This window comes from Nycticebus coucang, chromosome 4, assembly GCF_027406575.1.
Source record: "Nycticebus coucang isolate mNycCou1 chromosome 4, mNycCou1.pri, whole genome shotgun sequence".
In the NCBI taxonomy this organism is placed as follows: domain Eukaryota; kingdom Metazoa; phylum Chordata; class Mammalia; order Primates; family Lorisidae; genus Nycticebus; species Nycticebus coucang.
In genome coordinates this window covers 49033502-49051700 of record NC_069783.1, presented here as the reverse complement: position 1 = coordinate 49051700, position 18199 = coordinate 49033502, and the positions used below count along the sequence as shown (strand labels likewise).

The window sequence follows — 18199 nt, the reverse complement described above, 5'->3', positions numbered from 1 at the left end:
GTGCCTTATATAAGATACGTTTAAATAAGTATTAATATAAGTCACTAGAATCCTTTTCTTTCATGCTACATGAACAATTGGCTACACTTTCAGTTTATAATGCTTAGTTAAAAGCACATTTAATGTTTTGGTACTTATTTTTACCTGCTAGCTATCCGATTATGTGATAAGCATTCCTGGGAAATGACTTTAAAAAAAAATAAAATCACAGTCCAAATTTTAACTTTTATTTGTATTAGGCTTATTTTATTATGCTGTGTCTTAAACTTGCTATTTGAGCTAGATTAGATTTAAAGATAGCTGTTTTGGAAACATTCTTTTAGTAATATATTTAATTTGGGTTCATTTTACTGTGTTGTCAATATAATTATATTCTTAAAAGGTAAATTTTATTTCTTAAAATGTATGTTTTTTGCATTGAAAAAATATTTACATTAGATATTTATACTGGTCTGTCATAAATGGGTACAATCAATGTCAAATCTATAGAGGTTAAAAGTTTCTCTGTAGATAATTTAAACCCTATCTATTCATTTGTCTAGAATTATGACATTTAGCCAGAAATGGAGCTGGAGGTGAGGCATATACAAATAGTGGAATACTGGAGATGAGACGTATATATATATATACTGGTATTATACAAATACTATGACACTTAGCCAGACATGGAGGTGGAGGTGAGGCATATATAAATACTGGAATTTATTATCTATGTAGATAATATAATATAGTCGGTATAATTTAAGAAAATGGCAGGAGAATCCCTGTAGGGTGTTTACAACAGTTCTCCAACATCAGATCCGCTTACAGACAAGATGTATGTTTTCTGATAATTATTTACTCATTAAACCTAAAGTTTGTCCATTCAAGCCAACTATTCCCTTTGCATTTAAAAGTTATTGATTTCTTGGGCGGCCCCTATGGGGGCGCCGGCCCCATATACCAGAGGTGGCGGGTTCAAACCCAGCCCTGGCCAAAAGCTCCCACCCACCCCCCCAAAAAAGTTACTGATTTCTGGTCTTGGGTCATTTACTCTCCTAGGCTATATGCAACCTTAAGTTTTCAATGGAATTGAGAAAAAAATCTGTCCAAATAATTATCCAGACAGCTAAGATTCCCTGCTGCTAATATGAAAACAAGAGTATGGATGTTTCTGTTTATTGATATTTCTTAGGGAATGGAGACATTAAGAGTTGCTGAAGAAAAACATACAGAACTATTATATTACCCAGTAAAACTACATGTGGATGAAGAAAAAAGATTTGATGGAGTTATTTTTCATTAACTATTTAGACTAATTTAATATCAGGAGATATTTAATCTCCTATCCAAAATACTCCACAAAATCTAAACAAATAAACCCATTCAATAAATAGTTAGTGCATGGCTCTTATGTTCAAGCATTGAGCTATAGGATGCAGGGTATTTCTGTGAGACTTTGAATCCATTGAGGACAAGATAATGATAATAATGACAATATAATACTGATAATAGTTACTATTATCCTTGTTATCTTGAGAACTAAGAATAAACTTAGCAAACTTAGATGTTTGAAGTGATTAAAATCCATCAATTCCATTAATATTGTTAAGCATTTCTATTATGAGCTTATTATACAGATGATAATTCTGAGGCGCAGAAAAAATAAGTTGTTTGCTGAAGCTAGTAACTTGTGGAAATAGGATAAAAACCCAGACAGTCTCTAAGTCCAGAAGTCCAGACCACATGCATCAGAGCAATATATTCACACTTGGAATGTTAAAAAAGAAGAAGAAGAAGAAGAAGAAGAAGAGGAATAATTTAAATAATCCAACAAAAATGAATCCAGTACCATCAGTCAGCGTTATTTTATTTCTTTGGTGGATTTTTTTTTTCTTTTGGCCAGTGTTGGGTTTGAACCCACCACCTCCGGCATGTGGGGCCAGCACCTACCCCTTTGAGCCACAGGCGCCATCCTCTTTGGTGGATTTTTAAAAATTCATGTATGTCTCGTTTTAGTATTTATTTAAAAAAAACAAACATCTCTAAGCTTGATGTCTGACTTTATATTATTTGCTCAAAGTAGTTTTTAATTGGGAATGAGTATTTTCTAACATATTTTAATATAAAGAAATGCATGTCTTTAAGACTGTTCAAATAGCTTTTTATAAAGACATTCCGAATAGTTCTCAAGGATACATCCTTGGCTAAACTGATGAGGGCAGGAGGAGGGAGAGGGGAGGAAGAGTCACATGGCGCCGCAGGTAGTTTAGCCTCCTGGTTCCTATGGCGACTGCTCTGTTATGAAGTCCAATTTGTGATTGATGTCAGGCCTGGCCGGCAAGACAGGCCAGAGACAGCTTCTCTGCTACCCCAGAGGCCATGTCATTTACGCAGATGGTATGGAGAAGGTGACTCACCTGTGCCTGGTATGTGGCTAAATAAAGGATCTTGCCTCCAGCTTTGTGCATTCCTGAATATAGAGCTTACTAAAAAACAAAACAAACAAACAAAAAACTTCAAAAATAAATAAGTACAAAATTTACACTCCAAATTAAGACTGTTTTCAAAAGCATGTAAGTTACTAGTCCCCCACGCCCTGTGCTGAAAGCCTTGTGCTTGGGTTAATGCTCTTCTGCTGCCATTGAGATCCTTAACTTAGAACAAGGGCCCCACATTTTCATTCTGTAGGTTGATTTGCCCCCAGTAAGGTTAAGACATAGCAAAAGAAGGGTCTGGAAGTGTCACTGACAGATCTAATTTTAATTTGTAATTAAACTTTATGATTCATGTGAAAAATATAAACAAAAGGATTTCACTACCAGCTCAGTATCTAGAAGCTGAGAAAGGTAAAATGGAAATATTTAATGAAGACATACTGTCCTTTGAATTTTTTTTTTAAACAGAGGTCAAATTATTTTAAAGTAATTATTTTAAAGCCAGAAAGGAATAGCAAAGTCAAATAGCAGGCTGGGAATGTCATAATTACAGCCTGAGAAACACATCTTCTTGTCATTTACAGGTAGGAAGTGTTGCTGCCAGGAACCATGACTCAGGCGTCAAGCAGTGAGAGCTTTTGCTTCTGTTTCCTGGGCTTTTCTCTCTTCTTATCACTGTCACAGTGACAAGGCTTGTTTTCAGCTTCCCACAGGGTCCTGTCTCCTACCAGAGGTTATTGTTCTCAAAGTCAATGGCCAAATAAAACTTTTCAGCACCTAGAAAAGTTGACATAGGTAGAAACCTAATTTTACATACACACACACAGCTTTTTAATGAAGTCTTCTAAATATACAAAGAAAGGTTAATGCATCTTAATTTTAGAAGTGGAGGAACTCTGCAATCAATTTATATCATTTAAAGCCTCTTAATTTATTTTTATTTTTTGTTATTTGAAGCCTTTTAAAATTGCTTATAGTTTTTGTTCTTTTGTAAGAAAACTAAGATAAAGAACAGTAGGAGTTAGACAAATTATAGCATAATTGATGTTCTGTTGCAGTTACTGGCCATATGGAATCTAACACTCAAGTTCCTTGACTCTTAAACTCAAGATTTTTTTCCATTATAACACTTCTTTAATAAGCAATGTACAAGGTAACAGAAAAGGGTGTTTTTAATTATCTGTTTATTTGTGTGAATTTTATGGAGCTTGAAAGCTATAATTACAATCCACAAGCTAGGTCCCTGTTTTAATAAAGTTTTATTGAAACACAGCCATACCCACTTGTTTACATCTATACTTATGGCTGCTTTCATACCATAATAGCAAAGTGGAGTAATTGCAGTGGCAACAACATGGCCTACAAAGCATACTATATTTGCTTTCTGGCCCTAAATGTTTTGATCCTTAAATTATTGGGATGTAAGCTCTTTAGACTCTAAGTAAGGCATTCCCAGTGCCTATTGGTGTTTGGCACAAAATAAAGTTTAAACTAAACTGATCCCATATGGATTCCATACATCCTACACCCTAGAGTGAATGGAATGAGTGAGTAGTTAAGTGGGATGAACTAGATATACAATATGAACTATTTAGTTTTAAAATTTCATAATTATAAGATGCTCTGGTACTGTAACTTTTCTTCCTTATTCAATCACTGATTTAATGATATAAAAAAATTAAACAGTCATGTATAAGTATAGAACCAATTTATATGAGTAAGGCAATGCTAGCTTTTTTTTTTTTTTAAAGATTCCTACCTACCTATCATCTAGGCAGTTCAATAATTAATTCAGATTAACCACTGAAATTACTAGGTAGAATTATAAAACAGAAAATACATTTGACGTTTGAGACAAAGTCCAGAATCAGTTGGTTTGAACTGTACTAAGAGTCTAGGTACCTGATAAAAGATGTTTCATTTACGTGACTGCAACAGCATCTTTAAAATAAAATACATCTACCCCTAGAGGGCGATAGCTACCTAAAGGGTATGTACTAGTAGTTTCAGCTCATGACATGGTCTAACCAAGTACAACTGGTATGCAATTAGTTTTAACAGCTTTCTATTTAGCGATATCTGTCTTTCAGTTTCAGAGGCGTTTGCTAGTTTCTTTTTTTTTTTTTTATTAAATCATAACTGTATACATTGATATGATCATGGGGCATCATACACTCGTTTCATAAACCATTTGACACATTTTTATCACAGTGGTTAACATAGCCTTTCTGGCGTTATCTCAGTTACTGTGCCAAAACATTTACATTCTACATTTACCAAGTTTCGCAAATAAGAGATGTCTTTGCTTTCATTGCCTCAAATATTTCAAAACTTTTGTTTTATCCTTTTCTATTGCTTTTCACTACATTTTCTAATCACATTCACAAACCAGTGTAAGTCCTTTACAGAACATTGGCAGGTAAGCGTTCCTACAAAATAGGATCCAAAATTAGTATCATGTCCATAGTATTTTAACTCAAGAAGTTTAAGGAAGTGTTTATTTGTTTATTTATTTATTTATTTTTAGACAAAGTCTCAAGCTGTCGCCCTGGGTAGAGTGCCATGGCATCATCATAGGTCATAGCAACCTCCAACTCTTGGGCTCAAGCGATCCTCTTGCCTAAGTTTTTTCTATTTTTAGTAAAGACAGGGTCTCGCTCTTGTTCAGGTTGGTCTCCAACTCATAAGCTCAAGCAATCCACCTGCCTCTGCCTCTCAGAGTGCTGAGATTACAGGCATGAGCCACCGCGCCCGGACTAAGCAGGTCTTTATTGACCATTATCAGGTTCCTGTGTGCATACTCTTTGCACTCATTTTCGTATTTGTGGTGAATGTTTTGCAAACTCAATAATCAAAAGCAAATACTATGAAATCTCATGTTAAGATGGCAACTCCACTAAACAATTTGGCTTTTGGTGGCCTACTTTCAAAAGATTATGCTGTCTGGTATGCCTGTTTAAGTAAAACTGAGTATAGGCTTTTCAATACACATTTTTATATGTAACATATAGTAACTTCAACTGTCAGCCTTTTTGAATGGTAGATCCCTTGATAATTTTTAAAACTCATACTGTTCTTTACCTTATTTACCCATAAAAAGCAAGGAAAAATTAGTATTTTTTGAGATCACGCAAAGTGCTAGGCACTTAACTAACACATTAGATTTGTTATTTCCTTTAGTTCTCGCGACAGTTTATTTTATAAAATACATACTGTTTTTTAACATTTACAGATGATGGAAGGGAAACTCCAGAAGCTAACTAACTCTTCCAAAACTAATCAACCAGAAAATGCAAAACCTGCTTTTGAATTTATGTTGGTATGATTTTCACCCAAGTTCAAGAGATTTTTTTGGTGGTTGTTTTTACCATCTATGCAGATCTCCCTTGAAATATGTGAGAATCTACATTTGAGCCAGATGTGAGGAGTATTTATAAAAACACACCTTTTCAACACTGCTTGTTAAGCTTTACTGCCAAATGGCAATAAAGTTGTTTGTGAGTTGCACTAATTCTGCTACCAAAGCAGGAATGTCTCTTTAAAATGAACAAAGTATTGTACATTTATAAATACAAAAAAATAGAGAATGATACTGTATACAGAGATCAAAGAATGTTCACCTTTCTGATTTGGGGCAGACAGGTGATACGTGTTAGAAAAACCTGAATGAATCAGAGGCCCAGGTATTAGCCTCAACCTGCCCATAACTAAGCCAAAGCAGCTAAGCTCTCATATGTGAAATAAAAGAGTTGGATCACTTAGACATTCATCCCTTGTAAGCTGTTCTTTTCTTGGTTAAATAAATTCACTTATTAATTTATGCCCCCATACTCTCAAATACAATTTAAAATGATTAACAAAAATAATTTTAAAATAATTAATTGGGGAGGAAAGCCAATAACCAAATTTAAAAATAGAAAGAAAAGATTCAAGTTGTTTAAATGAAACACAGCATAAATCCTGAATGTTGGCTCCATGATGCAAAATAAGGTAGGGCAATCTGATGTGTAACTCATATGACATAAAAGGAAAAGGACTACCAAATCTTCAGGACAAGTCCATGATTTTAGACTTTGTAATTAAGAGATTGCTGGAGGGATGATAATGCAGACAGACAAAAACTGGTACCTTTGAATGCCTGTGGAGTTTGATGCACTAAGAAATAATATCCTGGAGAAATAGTTTTTAATTCATGACAACCTACATAATCCTTTTTTAAAAGTGCAATGTAATTTTATATGTGAAGGATTATTTGAAAATGATTTGTAAAAGCCTTTAGGAGATTTTGATGAAGAGGGTCATCCTTTTTCTCAATAAGCCTCTTATGTGAGTGACTTACAAAGATCGTTGAGTCCAGGGGTTCCGGAAGGTTCCTCATGGGCTGAGTTAGGCTGCTTCTGTATAAGCAGGTCAACTCCTCTGTAATGTGTTTTTCATATTCTTTATGCAGTATTACTTGTGGAAAAAAAATAATTTCACTGATTTAAAGATAGTGATAAAACCCTACCCCAGTGTAGCTCCTGGATTTTCACACTGCATAACCGGACTCGTCCTGAGTAAGGCAAGCTCAGAGAAATACCGAGTCAGAGTCTTTTATACATCCTTCCCTGGCCTGTTCTTTGAACAGGTGAGAGAATAATTTACTATAAATAAAAAAAAAATAAGTTTCTTAAAGATCACCTCAGTATTTCACCACAAAAGGTTCAGGTGTGTGATGTAGTGTCCTGTGTGAACAAGTCTGTAAAGCAAAGGGTGCCCTGGCACACAAAACATAACAGCTCCTGCTCCCGCCTGATCAGGAATTGATTATTTGGTACCATATTTGGCGAGGAACATCAAGATAACAAAGCACAGTTTTCACAGTTAAATTTTGACTAAGTAAAGGAATAACCACATTTTCTAGTGCCAATCAATATTGACCTTCTGGATTCATTTGGTAATTCATTTGGTAGAATAGCGTCTCTGCAGCTCTTTCTGACATTTGCCCACACATGTCAAAACAAAAGTAATTACATTCATAATAACAATAATAATTAAAATCTTATAATTTAGAGAATTTCACTACAATATTTCACTCATGTAGCTCCAAGTGGTTCTGCTCTTCCAACGAATGACAGACTTTTAAAGTTTGGCTATAAGAGAGTGTTTATTAATATGCTTTTATCCAGCACCCTCATTTTACAGATAAAAATAGGAACAGGAAAGATAAATGCCTTGCTTAAGGTGACGTAAGTACCCTGTTTCCCCGAAAATAAGACAGTGTCTTATTTTAAGGTGTGCTCCCAAAGATACGCTAGGTCTTATTTTCAGGGGACGTCTTATCTTTCCTGTAAGTAGGTCTTATTTTCGGAGGATGTCTTATTTTCAGGGAAACAGGGTAGTTGATCACGGACTGGGAACAAAAAAATTCAGTTTCCTCTCTACTCCCTCCATAGTGAAAAACTCCAAACTGAAGCAGGACATACCTAAGCTCCACATCAATGTGAAAAGGGAGAGGAATAGTGATTAGGAAATGTTATTACTTATTTGGCCAAACAGAGCTACTGTCTTTAAAATGCTGAGAGAGAGAGAGAGTGCCTCAAGTTGGGGTTATTCCAATCTTGGTTAGGGCTAAAGCTTAGAAATACTTGTAATTTATGGAAGGGTGGGTTATGGAGGAACAATTGACTTGAACTGAATTAAGAGAGACAAAAATGAGCCAGGTACAGTGGTGAGTGTCTCCATTCCCAGTTGCGCTGGGAGGATCCCTGGAGCCCAGGAGATCAAGGCCAGCCCTGGACACCATAGTGAAACTTAATCTCTTAGAGAAGAGTTGAGGGAGGGGAGGAGAAGAGAGCTTTGTTTCTGCTTCCATCTGTTATTTATAAATTTTAGCTATAGGTGGTGCCTGTGGCTCAAGGAGTAAGGGCGCGAGCCCCATATACCAGAGTGGTGGGTTCAAACCAGGACCTGGCCAAAAATAAATAAATAAAAAATAAGTTTTAGCTACAAAGTCAACAGCAAATCCAGTGACTATCAACAACCAGGAAACAATTACACTTTATCTTAGATTAAACTCTATTGAAAGAAACTTACACTCTTTTCCATGCTTGGCTTTTACCTTTGACGCAGAGCAAATAGCAGTTAATCATCAAATCATAGACTCAGATTTTGATGTTTTTTCAGAAGTTCATTTAAGGACAAGAAGAATTATTATTATTTTTTTTTAGTTTGGTGGACTAAGAGTCTAGAGACCTGGACTCTTGTATAGTAACCATGAGGATGTCATCTCATCTCTTCGGAGCTCACGTGCTTTGTTTGGAGATGGCTTAGTGAACTTCTACCATTCTCATGTCCCTTCTAATTCTAAAATCTTTAAAATAACATTAGCCTGCAGAGTTGAATTTTGACCTGGTCTTATAAAACATTAGCTGTGGACATTTCCGCCACATTTCACCTCTCTTTTAGTACCTGGAGATCATTTTCCATGAAGAGGATGTTTTTGTGGAGATGGAAGATCTCAAAAGTTCAGTCTTCACTTCTTATCATTTCTGAAACATTGAATAGTTTACTCAGCCTTTCCACATCTGCTTCCATCATATAAAAAGAAAAAAATAATACCTTTGTGGCTATAATAAGAATCAAGTGTAAAATCACATATAAAACCGTAATTCCTCACAAAATGTAAGAAATTATGTCTTTAAAAAAGAAAGTCTTATGGACTTTCTTAAACGTCTTTAAAACATTGTTCCCTGTCTCAGTCTGCTCAGGCTGTTATAACAAAATGCCAGCAATGGACTTTTTTCCACACAGTCCTCACAGTTCTAGAAGGCTGGGAAATCCAAGTTCAAGGGATTAGCAGCTTTGGTTCTTGGTGAGTACCCACTACCTGCCTTGTGGAGGCCGCCTTCTCCATGTACCTCCCATGGCAGAGAGAAAGCTCTGGTGTTTCTTCCTCTTTTTATCAGGACACCAGTTCCAACATGAGCTTCCACCCTCCTCTACATCTAATTAGCTTTCAAAGGCTCCACCTCCTAATACCATAATATTAGGCATTAGAAATTCAATGTATAAATTCAGGGCAGGACAAAAACATTTAGTCGATAACAATCACCTTAATGCTGGGAGAAAAATGTTAATACGTTTGAGACATGTTTTCATGTTCCTGAAGAAAAAGGAAATTCCAAAAGGAATTCAGTTCATTCATAGCTTGAAGTGACTATAACTTTGCTATTAAAATTTTGGCATGAGGCAAAATTCTCTCAAATTCAAATTGTCTGTAGTTAAGCCATCTTTCTTTAACAGTTCTATGTATTATAGAAGTCTTTGAGAATGTGAAATTTTAAAGGAAGCATAGAGATCAGCTAGATTGTTTCTGCAGTTTATGGAGAGGGAGGTTGAGATTACCAGAAGGTGAATATTTTAGCAAATTGCTTATTATGGGTGGAGACTGGCCCTAAACCTGTCTCCATCCGTAGTAAGTAGGAATAGCCCTTCTCCTCTGTTGTATCTTTCCTGGTAGCCGTCTCAGCATCCCTGGGGAGAGAGTGTATTGTTTAGACCCCTGAGGTTGTCTTCTACCAGGACTTAATATGGAGAATATATAGGATCTCCAAACAGTGTCACTGCATAGGGCAAGCTAGAGGCCATCGCAAGGAGCACCCTTTCCATGTCCTTTATCTAGACAGGAGAAACTGGGCATTTCCTTGCTAGCCAAAGGGTTTCATAGCTGAGAGGCTGGACAAAGCAGGCAAACATGCCGGCCTTGAGTGAGGCCAACAACGGAGCTCAGTTCTACCACTGTTTAGCTGTGTGACCTTGGGACAAGTAGTTTTAGCTTTCGAGGCCTTCAGTTCCACATCTGCAAATTAATAATAAGGTAAAGATGAAAGAAGATAACAAAATACCCTGGACATAAAAAGCACTCACCAGCCCCAACTTCTTTTTCAGCAGCAATTCAAGGACTAGCGATCACAATTCTGAACTCCCTGCACAATGCACTTTCCACTACACTTCACCTTCCATGGGCAACACTGTGCTGGACTGAGGCGATTCAGTGCATTTTTAAGAACCTTGTCTTGAGAAGTCAATCTGTTCACATTTTTAATAATGCAAGAAAGGAGCTGGAAGTTGGTCCACAGAGATTTTCATGAACCAAAGGGTTATTTTTAATTGGATTTGGTGCCTGTTGTTATGGAAATAGTTGTTTCATACAGTAAGCATTACAACTTTACTGGGAGATCAAACCTAGAATGGGGTATAACAATGACATCACCCTTATGCTTCTTTTACTGGATAGAATACATTTCAAAAGAAAGAATGGAATGAATGCTTCAAAGGCACATATTTCTAAAAAAAAAAAAAAATCTCTCTTATAAAAATAGTTTTAAAATGATGTATTTCCTTTAAAAAAAAAGATCAAAACTGAGGATGGCCCTTACTGCCAGTAGGATGCCAAACTGCTGCAGAGATATTAAACACTTCTTTCTTCACTATTGAAACTGGAAGGAGTTCCTTTGATCCTGGGACTTGCTTTTGACCTTTGGTCTAAAACATTTTTGCAGTTGCTGACCTAACAGGCTTTCTCTAACTAGTTATTTAGTTAGCAGTCTTTCAAAACTGTTCTGTCTAGAATAGTTTTTGTTCATGTATCAGGATGAGTAATTTAACTTCTCTAAAGAAACAAAGAAGAGATGATTTCTAATCTTAATGATAGTTGGTACTGCTTAAAGAACTGAGGCTATTCATCCTATAAAATTTAGTTTGTATCTCTGGCTCATTTAAAGACTGAGATACCCTTTATTGTACCCTCAATGAATCCCCAACAATAAAAAAAAAAAGACTGAGATACCCCAACTAAGGATATACTTCTTCTTGTATCATCAGTAATACTCTAAGACAGAAATCAAGGGGCTGGGTGGATAGCCTGTGGTTCTGAAAGCAGTAATTTTTTTTTTTTGAAACAGATCCTCAAGCTGTCACCCAGGTAGAGTGCTGTGGCATCATAGCTCACAGCAACCTCCAACTCCTGGGCTTAAGTGAGTCTCTTGCCTCAGCCTTGCCGTAGCTGGGACTACAGGTGCCCGCCACAATGCCTGGCTATCTTTTGGTTGTGGTTGTCACTGTTGTTTGGCAGGCCTGGGCTGGATTCGAACCCACCAGCTCTGGTGTATGTGGCTGGTGCTTAGCTGCTTGAGCTACAGGCGCTGAGCCTGAAAGCAGTGATCTTATGTGGGTGGACTACTGAGGTGTCTTCTACTGGGTTCCCTTATTTAGTTTTTCACTTTCCTCCTTGCTTGTTCCTTCTCCCTGGCCCATAGCTCTGCTTTTTCATACATCCTCCTAGAATCCTTGAGCATCAATTAGTTTTGCTGGCAGAATTTGGTTAAGGAGATTATGAATCTTAATCCTGATCCTTCATCAGTTGAAAGTCATGAAACTCAATGCTGTCATACTCTTCATTATTTTAACGTACCAGCAAGTTTCAGTGCTCAAAAAAAAAAAAGAGAAAATTTATCACCAAATAATGTATTTTAATATTACTTTTCCTCAATGAATCATAATGTCAGATTAGTAGAAATATATGTTTTTAAGAAACATTTCCAGTTATAGTAGAATCATTTTGCCTTGTTTTGAAGTTGAAGAGGGTTTATGCTAAGTTAAAATCATATTTGCGTAGGTTTACATAGATTCACAAGCAGTTATTTTCTCACTTGGTTAAACTTCTTGTCCTCTATCTTTTGGCCATTAGCTGGGAATCCCTGACCTCCACCGTTGGTTAATATCACTATTTTAATTTATCACTCTAGCCTTTGAACTCTATTGGCTTTCCTTGTTTTTTTTTTTTTTTTTCCCCACTTAGCGCAAGTCAGTGTCTATAACCATAAAAGTTCTTCCATCACACACACAGAAATTCACAACAACATACACATACGTGTCAATTAGTTATAAAGTTTTCTAAGCTTGTTTTTTAGACACAACATTTCATAAATTTAGGAGGCCAATAAACCTAGGAACAGAGTGAAATTGGAGGTATGCAGTGAGAGCTAAAAGACAGCTTCATACGTGTGGCTCGTGTAACCTTTTCACCGGAGTCTGATCAGTCCAGTCACTCACTGGACATGGTTGGCTAAGGCCTGGTGATCAGACTTCTTCTGGAAATCAGAAGTTACATGACTGCTAGTTACTGCATTAGTAAGGAAATGATGACGTCCAAAAAAATACAAAATGTGTCTAAATTTGAGAAGCTTCCCAGTGCTATGTTGACTGTGCCTATTTATGACAACAGGTTAATTCACTTGTCTTAGATTGATGGACACCTAGGTTAAAGAATCTTAAGCTGTCAGACCTGAAAGTTTGTTAACTTGTCATTTTTCTTGCCTGTCATGTATGACTCTAATGGGCTTGAAAGTGGGTCCAACCAGTCTCTCTTTCCCTCTTTCCCTCCTCTGTCTCTCCTCTCTCCTCTCTCTCTCTCTCACGTCTTTCTATCTTCTCTCTCTCCTCCCACTCCCTTGCTTTCTCCCCTTCTTGGTCTCCTTCTCTCACTTTCTGTGAGGTTCATTTGCTTAACTGATTCTGAGTGTCCATAATGACTGTTTGGCATATTCTACAGGCAAAGGTCCCGAGACCCTTTTTGCTGGCTATAACCTCAATGATAATGAGTGGCACACAGTGCGTGTGGTCCGACGAGGAAAAAGTTTAAAGTTAACTGTGGATGACCAACAGGCCATGACAGGTAAACGCTTTGTCCTCACTGCCTTGACTTATGCTAATGGTTTAGATTTTCTCATTTTTTGCAGGTGGCTTTTTAAACCAAGTCTGGTGCACAATTTGAAGCTTATACACAGCCCGTTTGTGTTCTAATTTTTCTACTAACGAGTTTATTTAGGTAGAAGCCTGTTAAGTGTTTTTCCTCCAAAATAATCCATACTTTTTATGTTACCTTTGCCCTTTAATATTTTCAGAAGAAATTATAATATATTTTAACTTTTTGGTCTGATAATTTATTTTGCCTTTTAATATTTTCAGAAGAAATTATAATATATTTTAACTTTTTGGTCTAATAAATATCTAAGTCCCTCATAAAATACTGAAGTCACGGTTTGGATGCCAATTTTTGTTCAGCTTTTTTGTTTCTTAAATATTTAGGAGATGAACAGCAGAGAGTTCTACTGTTTAGCTCTAGGTAAATTGATAGATATGCCAGCATTCTGTCAGATGAGCCACTTTTACATTTGAAGCTATAATAGATCCCGTTTGGCTATGTAGCTCCTATGTTAAACTTGAATATTAAGAATGTCAAGTTCAATCCCCTATTTGTAACTCAGGTGAGCTGCGCAAAGCTCCACCCTGGATATAGAGGGAAGCCAAATGGAAGGAGAAATCAGTGTTTCTTTGTTTTTCCTGAAAATCACTCCAAGACCATGACCCACTGGGATGTTAGCTTCTCTTTCTTTTTTAGAGAACAGCTCCATTTTAATTATTCTAAAAAAAAGCACAATGGTGTTGCAGCACATGGTCCTTGTGCAGTGGAGAAGTACCTGTTCATTCAATCCCAAAGGGGTTCCCATGTTCAGAGGACAGTCGGCTCTATCAATGAGAAATATGTATAGCATTTTAACTTTTGAAAGAATTATTCCTTAACTTAGGAAAAGAAGGCAGAATTTTTACAAGGCTTTGACAGAAGGGTGTCAGCTGAAGTTCGTTAAATTTTAGTCATGAGCAGTTATTTGAAGGGAAATGAATTGTTTGGGGGGGGTTAGCACCCATTGTTTGCATAGCTGTATTTTATCAAAAAGCATGGGCATGAACAGTTGGGGTCTATGATTACACATCAGAGGCTGGGAAGAGCAGCTGTTGAGAGCAAGGACTTGCCAGAGCCACAGCAGTGCATGCCTTTGTCTCCAAGTATCTCCAATATTACATGGCTCTATGAAATAGAGTGTGTATATTCACAATTATAGATAAGGAAACTGAGACTCAAGGAGAATAAATGACTTATGTTTCATGGCAATGCCATGGTTACTAGAACTGAGGAAAGAGCATAGTTCTGATTTTTTAATTTTTTTAATGTGATTTTTTTTTTTTATTTATAGGTCATTACTTCATATTCACCCATATCCTAATAATTGTATGGTTCTAAGATCAGTGCTTTCCCAGACATAGTAGCATCAGAATACATACACATATTTTTAACTATAATTTTAATACTACATTAAATAAGATATATCCATAATACTGATAATATAGGGCAGTATATGAATTGCTGAATGATTGACATAAGTAACTGGTAAGGTGACGTAAGTGATCTTGGAGTTCAGAAGAGAGGTTGAGGAACTTGCTTGCAGCGACAGCTTAAGGGAATAGATACTATTTGATCTAGGCTCTAAAGGAAGGATCATGCAGTTGATAAAAGTATGTGGAAGAGAATTCCACAAGAGGAAGAATGGTGCTGATGGGGTTAGACAGACTAATGTTCAGGGAACTTAGAAGTTTTGTTTTGCTTCGTGCAACCATATGGCTTGACGTGGCTAGAATAACCTGCTGGGGCCAGTGCTTCTCTGGACTGAAGAGCTCGTCTTTCACAGACTTTCCCACAATTGGTAGTTGCCGTATCATGTGCGTAAAGAAGATGTTTTGAACAAAATTAACCCTGTGTCATTGTTTTAGATGGTTCAAGATGTAAAGTAGTAAATGCATAATGTGTAAAGGATACAGCAGGAAAGGAAACAAGAATGATGCAAAGTATTTTACTTAAAAATTTTATTTATGAATAATTTCAAACTTACAAAAAATTTCAAAAATAAAAATAATATAAACAATGTGGGCATGCCTTTACTATTGTGAACACTTTATCCCATTTGCTTTGACATTCACACACTTTCAATCTTTCTTCTGTCTTCTTCTTTTTTTTCTTAACCAGTTGAGGATATATTACATACCCAGTGATCCTTTATCCCTCAATACTTAAGGATGCATGGTCTCAAAATGGGAATAGTAAAAGTTACTAACTTCAGTAAATTTTTCATTGATACAATGTATTTTTCTATTCTATCATTCATATCCTGATTTTGTCATTTAGTGTTGTGCATATGCTGTGAGCTTTTCTCCCCCAACACACACCCCACAGTAGGTGGCCTAGGGCCAGATATTTCATTTCCTTGTTATGTCTCTTTAACCTCCTTTAGTCTATAACATTTCCATAAACTTTCTTTGTCTTTCATGACAATGACATCATTGAAATAGGTCTTTTTCCTCCCACCATGTATTAATGTAAAGTCACTCATTTTGTGCTTGTCTGTTGTGTGCTAAAGTTCAGGTTCTACATTCTTGGATGAAATAGCACATTGTTGATGTTGTTGCCACTTTACAGGAGATGCAGGCTGTCCATGTCTTGATTAGTGATTTAATTCGATTACTTGGTCAACCTGTTGTCCAGTTTCTTCACTACAATATTACTATGTTTTCTTCCCTGGCAACTAATGAACTATCTGTGGAGAGGCATTAAGACCATACGAATGGCCTGTACTTCATCAAAGCTTTGCCCTAAATTTAGCAATTATTAAAGAGTTTTGTCTGATCTAGTCTTTATTATAAGGGTTAGAAAATGATTTACATAAGTGTCCACATACAGTCAACACTTACTGGTCTACTGTAAGCAAGAGCCCTCCCTTCTCTCTCTATTCTTTCTCTTTCTTTCTTTTATTAAATCATAGCTGTGTACATTAATGCGATCATGGGGCACCATATACAGGTTTTATAGACCGTTTGACACATTTTCATCGCACTGGTTAACATAGCCTTCCTGGCATTTTCTTAGTTATTGTGTTAAGACATTTATATTCTACATTTACTAAGTTTCACATGTACCCTTGTAAGATGCACCGCAGGTGTAATCCCACCAATCACCCTCCGCCCTCCCTCCCTTCCCTCTCCCCCTTCCCCATATTCTTAGGTTATAACTGGGTTATAGCTTTCATATGAAAGTCATACATTAGTTTCATAGTAGGGCTGAGTACATTGGATATTTTTTCTTCCATTCTTGAGATGCTTGAGAAGAATATGTTCCAGTTCCATCCATGTAAACATGAAAGAGGTAAAGTCTCAATCTTTCTTTAAGGCTGCATAATATTCCATGGTGTACATATGCCACAATTTATTAATCCATTCATGGATCGATGGGCACTTGGGCTTTTTCCATGACATAGCAATTATGAATTGGGCTGCAATAAACATTCTGGTACAAATATCTTTGTTATAATGTGATTTTTGGTCTTCTGGGTATATACCTAGTAGAAGAATTATAGGATTGAATGGCAGATCTATTTTTAGATCTCTAAATGTTCTCCAAACATCTTTCCAAAAGGAATGTATTAATTTTCATTCCCACCAGCAGTGTAGAAGTGTTCCCTTTTCTTCACATCCATGCCAACATCTCCAGTCTTGGGATTTTGTGATATGGGCTAATCTTACTGGAGTTAGATGATATCTCAAAGTAGTTTTGATTTGCATTTCTCTGATGATTAAGGATGATGAGCATTGTTTCATCATTGATGACGGCATATGTCTATAGGCCGTACGCCTGTCTTCTTCAGAGAAGTTTCTCCTCAAGTCCCCTGCCTAGCCTGCCATGGGATCACTTGTTCTTTTCTTGCTTATACGTCTGAGTTCACTGTGGATTCTGGTTATTAAACCTTTGTCGGAGACATAACCTGCAAATATCTTCTCCCATTCTGAGGGCTGTTTGCTTGCTTTACGTACTGTGTTCTTGTCTGTGCAGAAGCTTTTTAGTTTGATCATGTCCCAGTAGTGTATGTTTGAATCTGCTTCAATTGCCCCCTGGGGGGTCGTCCTCATAAAATACTCACCCAGACTGATTTCTTCAAGGGTTTTCCCTGCACTCTCTTCTAGTATTTTTATAGTTTCATCTCTTAAGTTTAAATCTTTAATCCAGTGAGAGTCTATCTTAGTTAATGGTGAAAGGTGTGGATCCAGTTTCAGTCTTTTACAGGTTGCCAGCCAGTTCACCCAGCACCATTTGTTAAATAGGGAATCTTTTCCCCACTGAATGTTTTTAATTGGCTTGTCAAAGATCAAATAACAGTAAGTAGCCTGGTTAATCTCTTGGTTCTCTATTCTGTTCCATACATCTACCTCTTTGTTTTTGTGCCAGTACCATGCTGTTTTGATCACTATCGATTTATAGTATAGTCTGAGGTCCAGTAGCGTGATTCCTCCTGCTTTGTTTTTATTTCTGAGTAATGTCTTGGCTATTCGAGGTTTTTTCTGATTCCATATAAAACGAAGTATTGTTTTTTCCAGATCTTTAAAGTATGACAGTGGAGTTTTAATAGGGATTGCATTAAAATTGTATATTGCTTTGGGTAGTATGGACATTTTAACAATGTTGATTCTTCCCAGCCATGAGCATGGTATGTTTTTCCATTTGTTAACACATTCAGCTATTTCTTTTCTTAGAGTTTCATAGTTCTCTTTATAGAGATCTTTCACGTCCTTTGTTAGATAAACTGCCAAATATTTCATCTTCTTTGGCACTACTATGAATGGAATAGAGTCCTTAACTGTTTTTTCAGCTTGACTATTGTTGGTATATATAAAGGCTACCGATTTATGAATGTTGATTTTGTAACCTGAGATGCTGTTGTATTCCTTGATCACTTCTAAGAGTTTTGTAGTAGAATCCCTGGTGTTTTCCAGATATACAATCATATCGTCTGTGAAGAGCAAAAGTTTGATCTCTTCTGACCCTATTCCTTCTCTTTCTTTTATATCCCTTCCTT

The 18199-nt window shown here is 36.5% G+C and overlaps 1 protein-coding gene across 17 annotated transcripts in view; it reads left to right on the top strand.

Moving 5' to 3' along the window:
- NRXN1 (neurexin 1) overlaps positions 1-18199 on the top strand; it is a 1108798-nt gene that overhangs the window by 504648 nt on the left and 585951 nt on the right. For all 17 annotated transcript variants that reach the window (XM_053587958.1, XM_053587975.1, XM_053587974.1 and 14 more), the window contains one exon: positions 13012-13134. In XM_053587958.1, coding sequence (XP_053443933.1) covers positions 13012-13134 — 123 coding nt within the window. The remainder of the gene's footprint in view (positions 1-13011; positions 13135-18199) is intronic.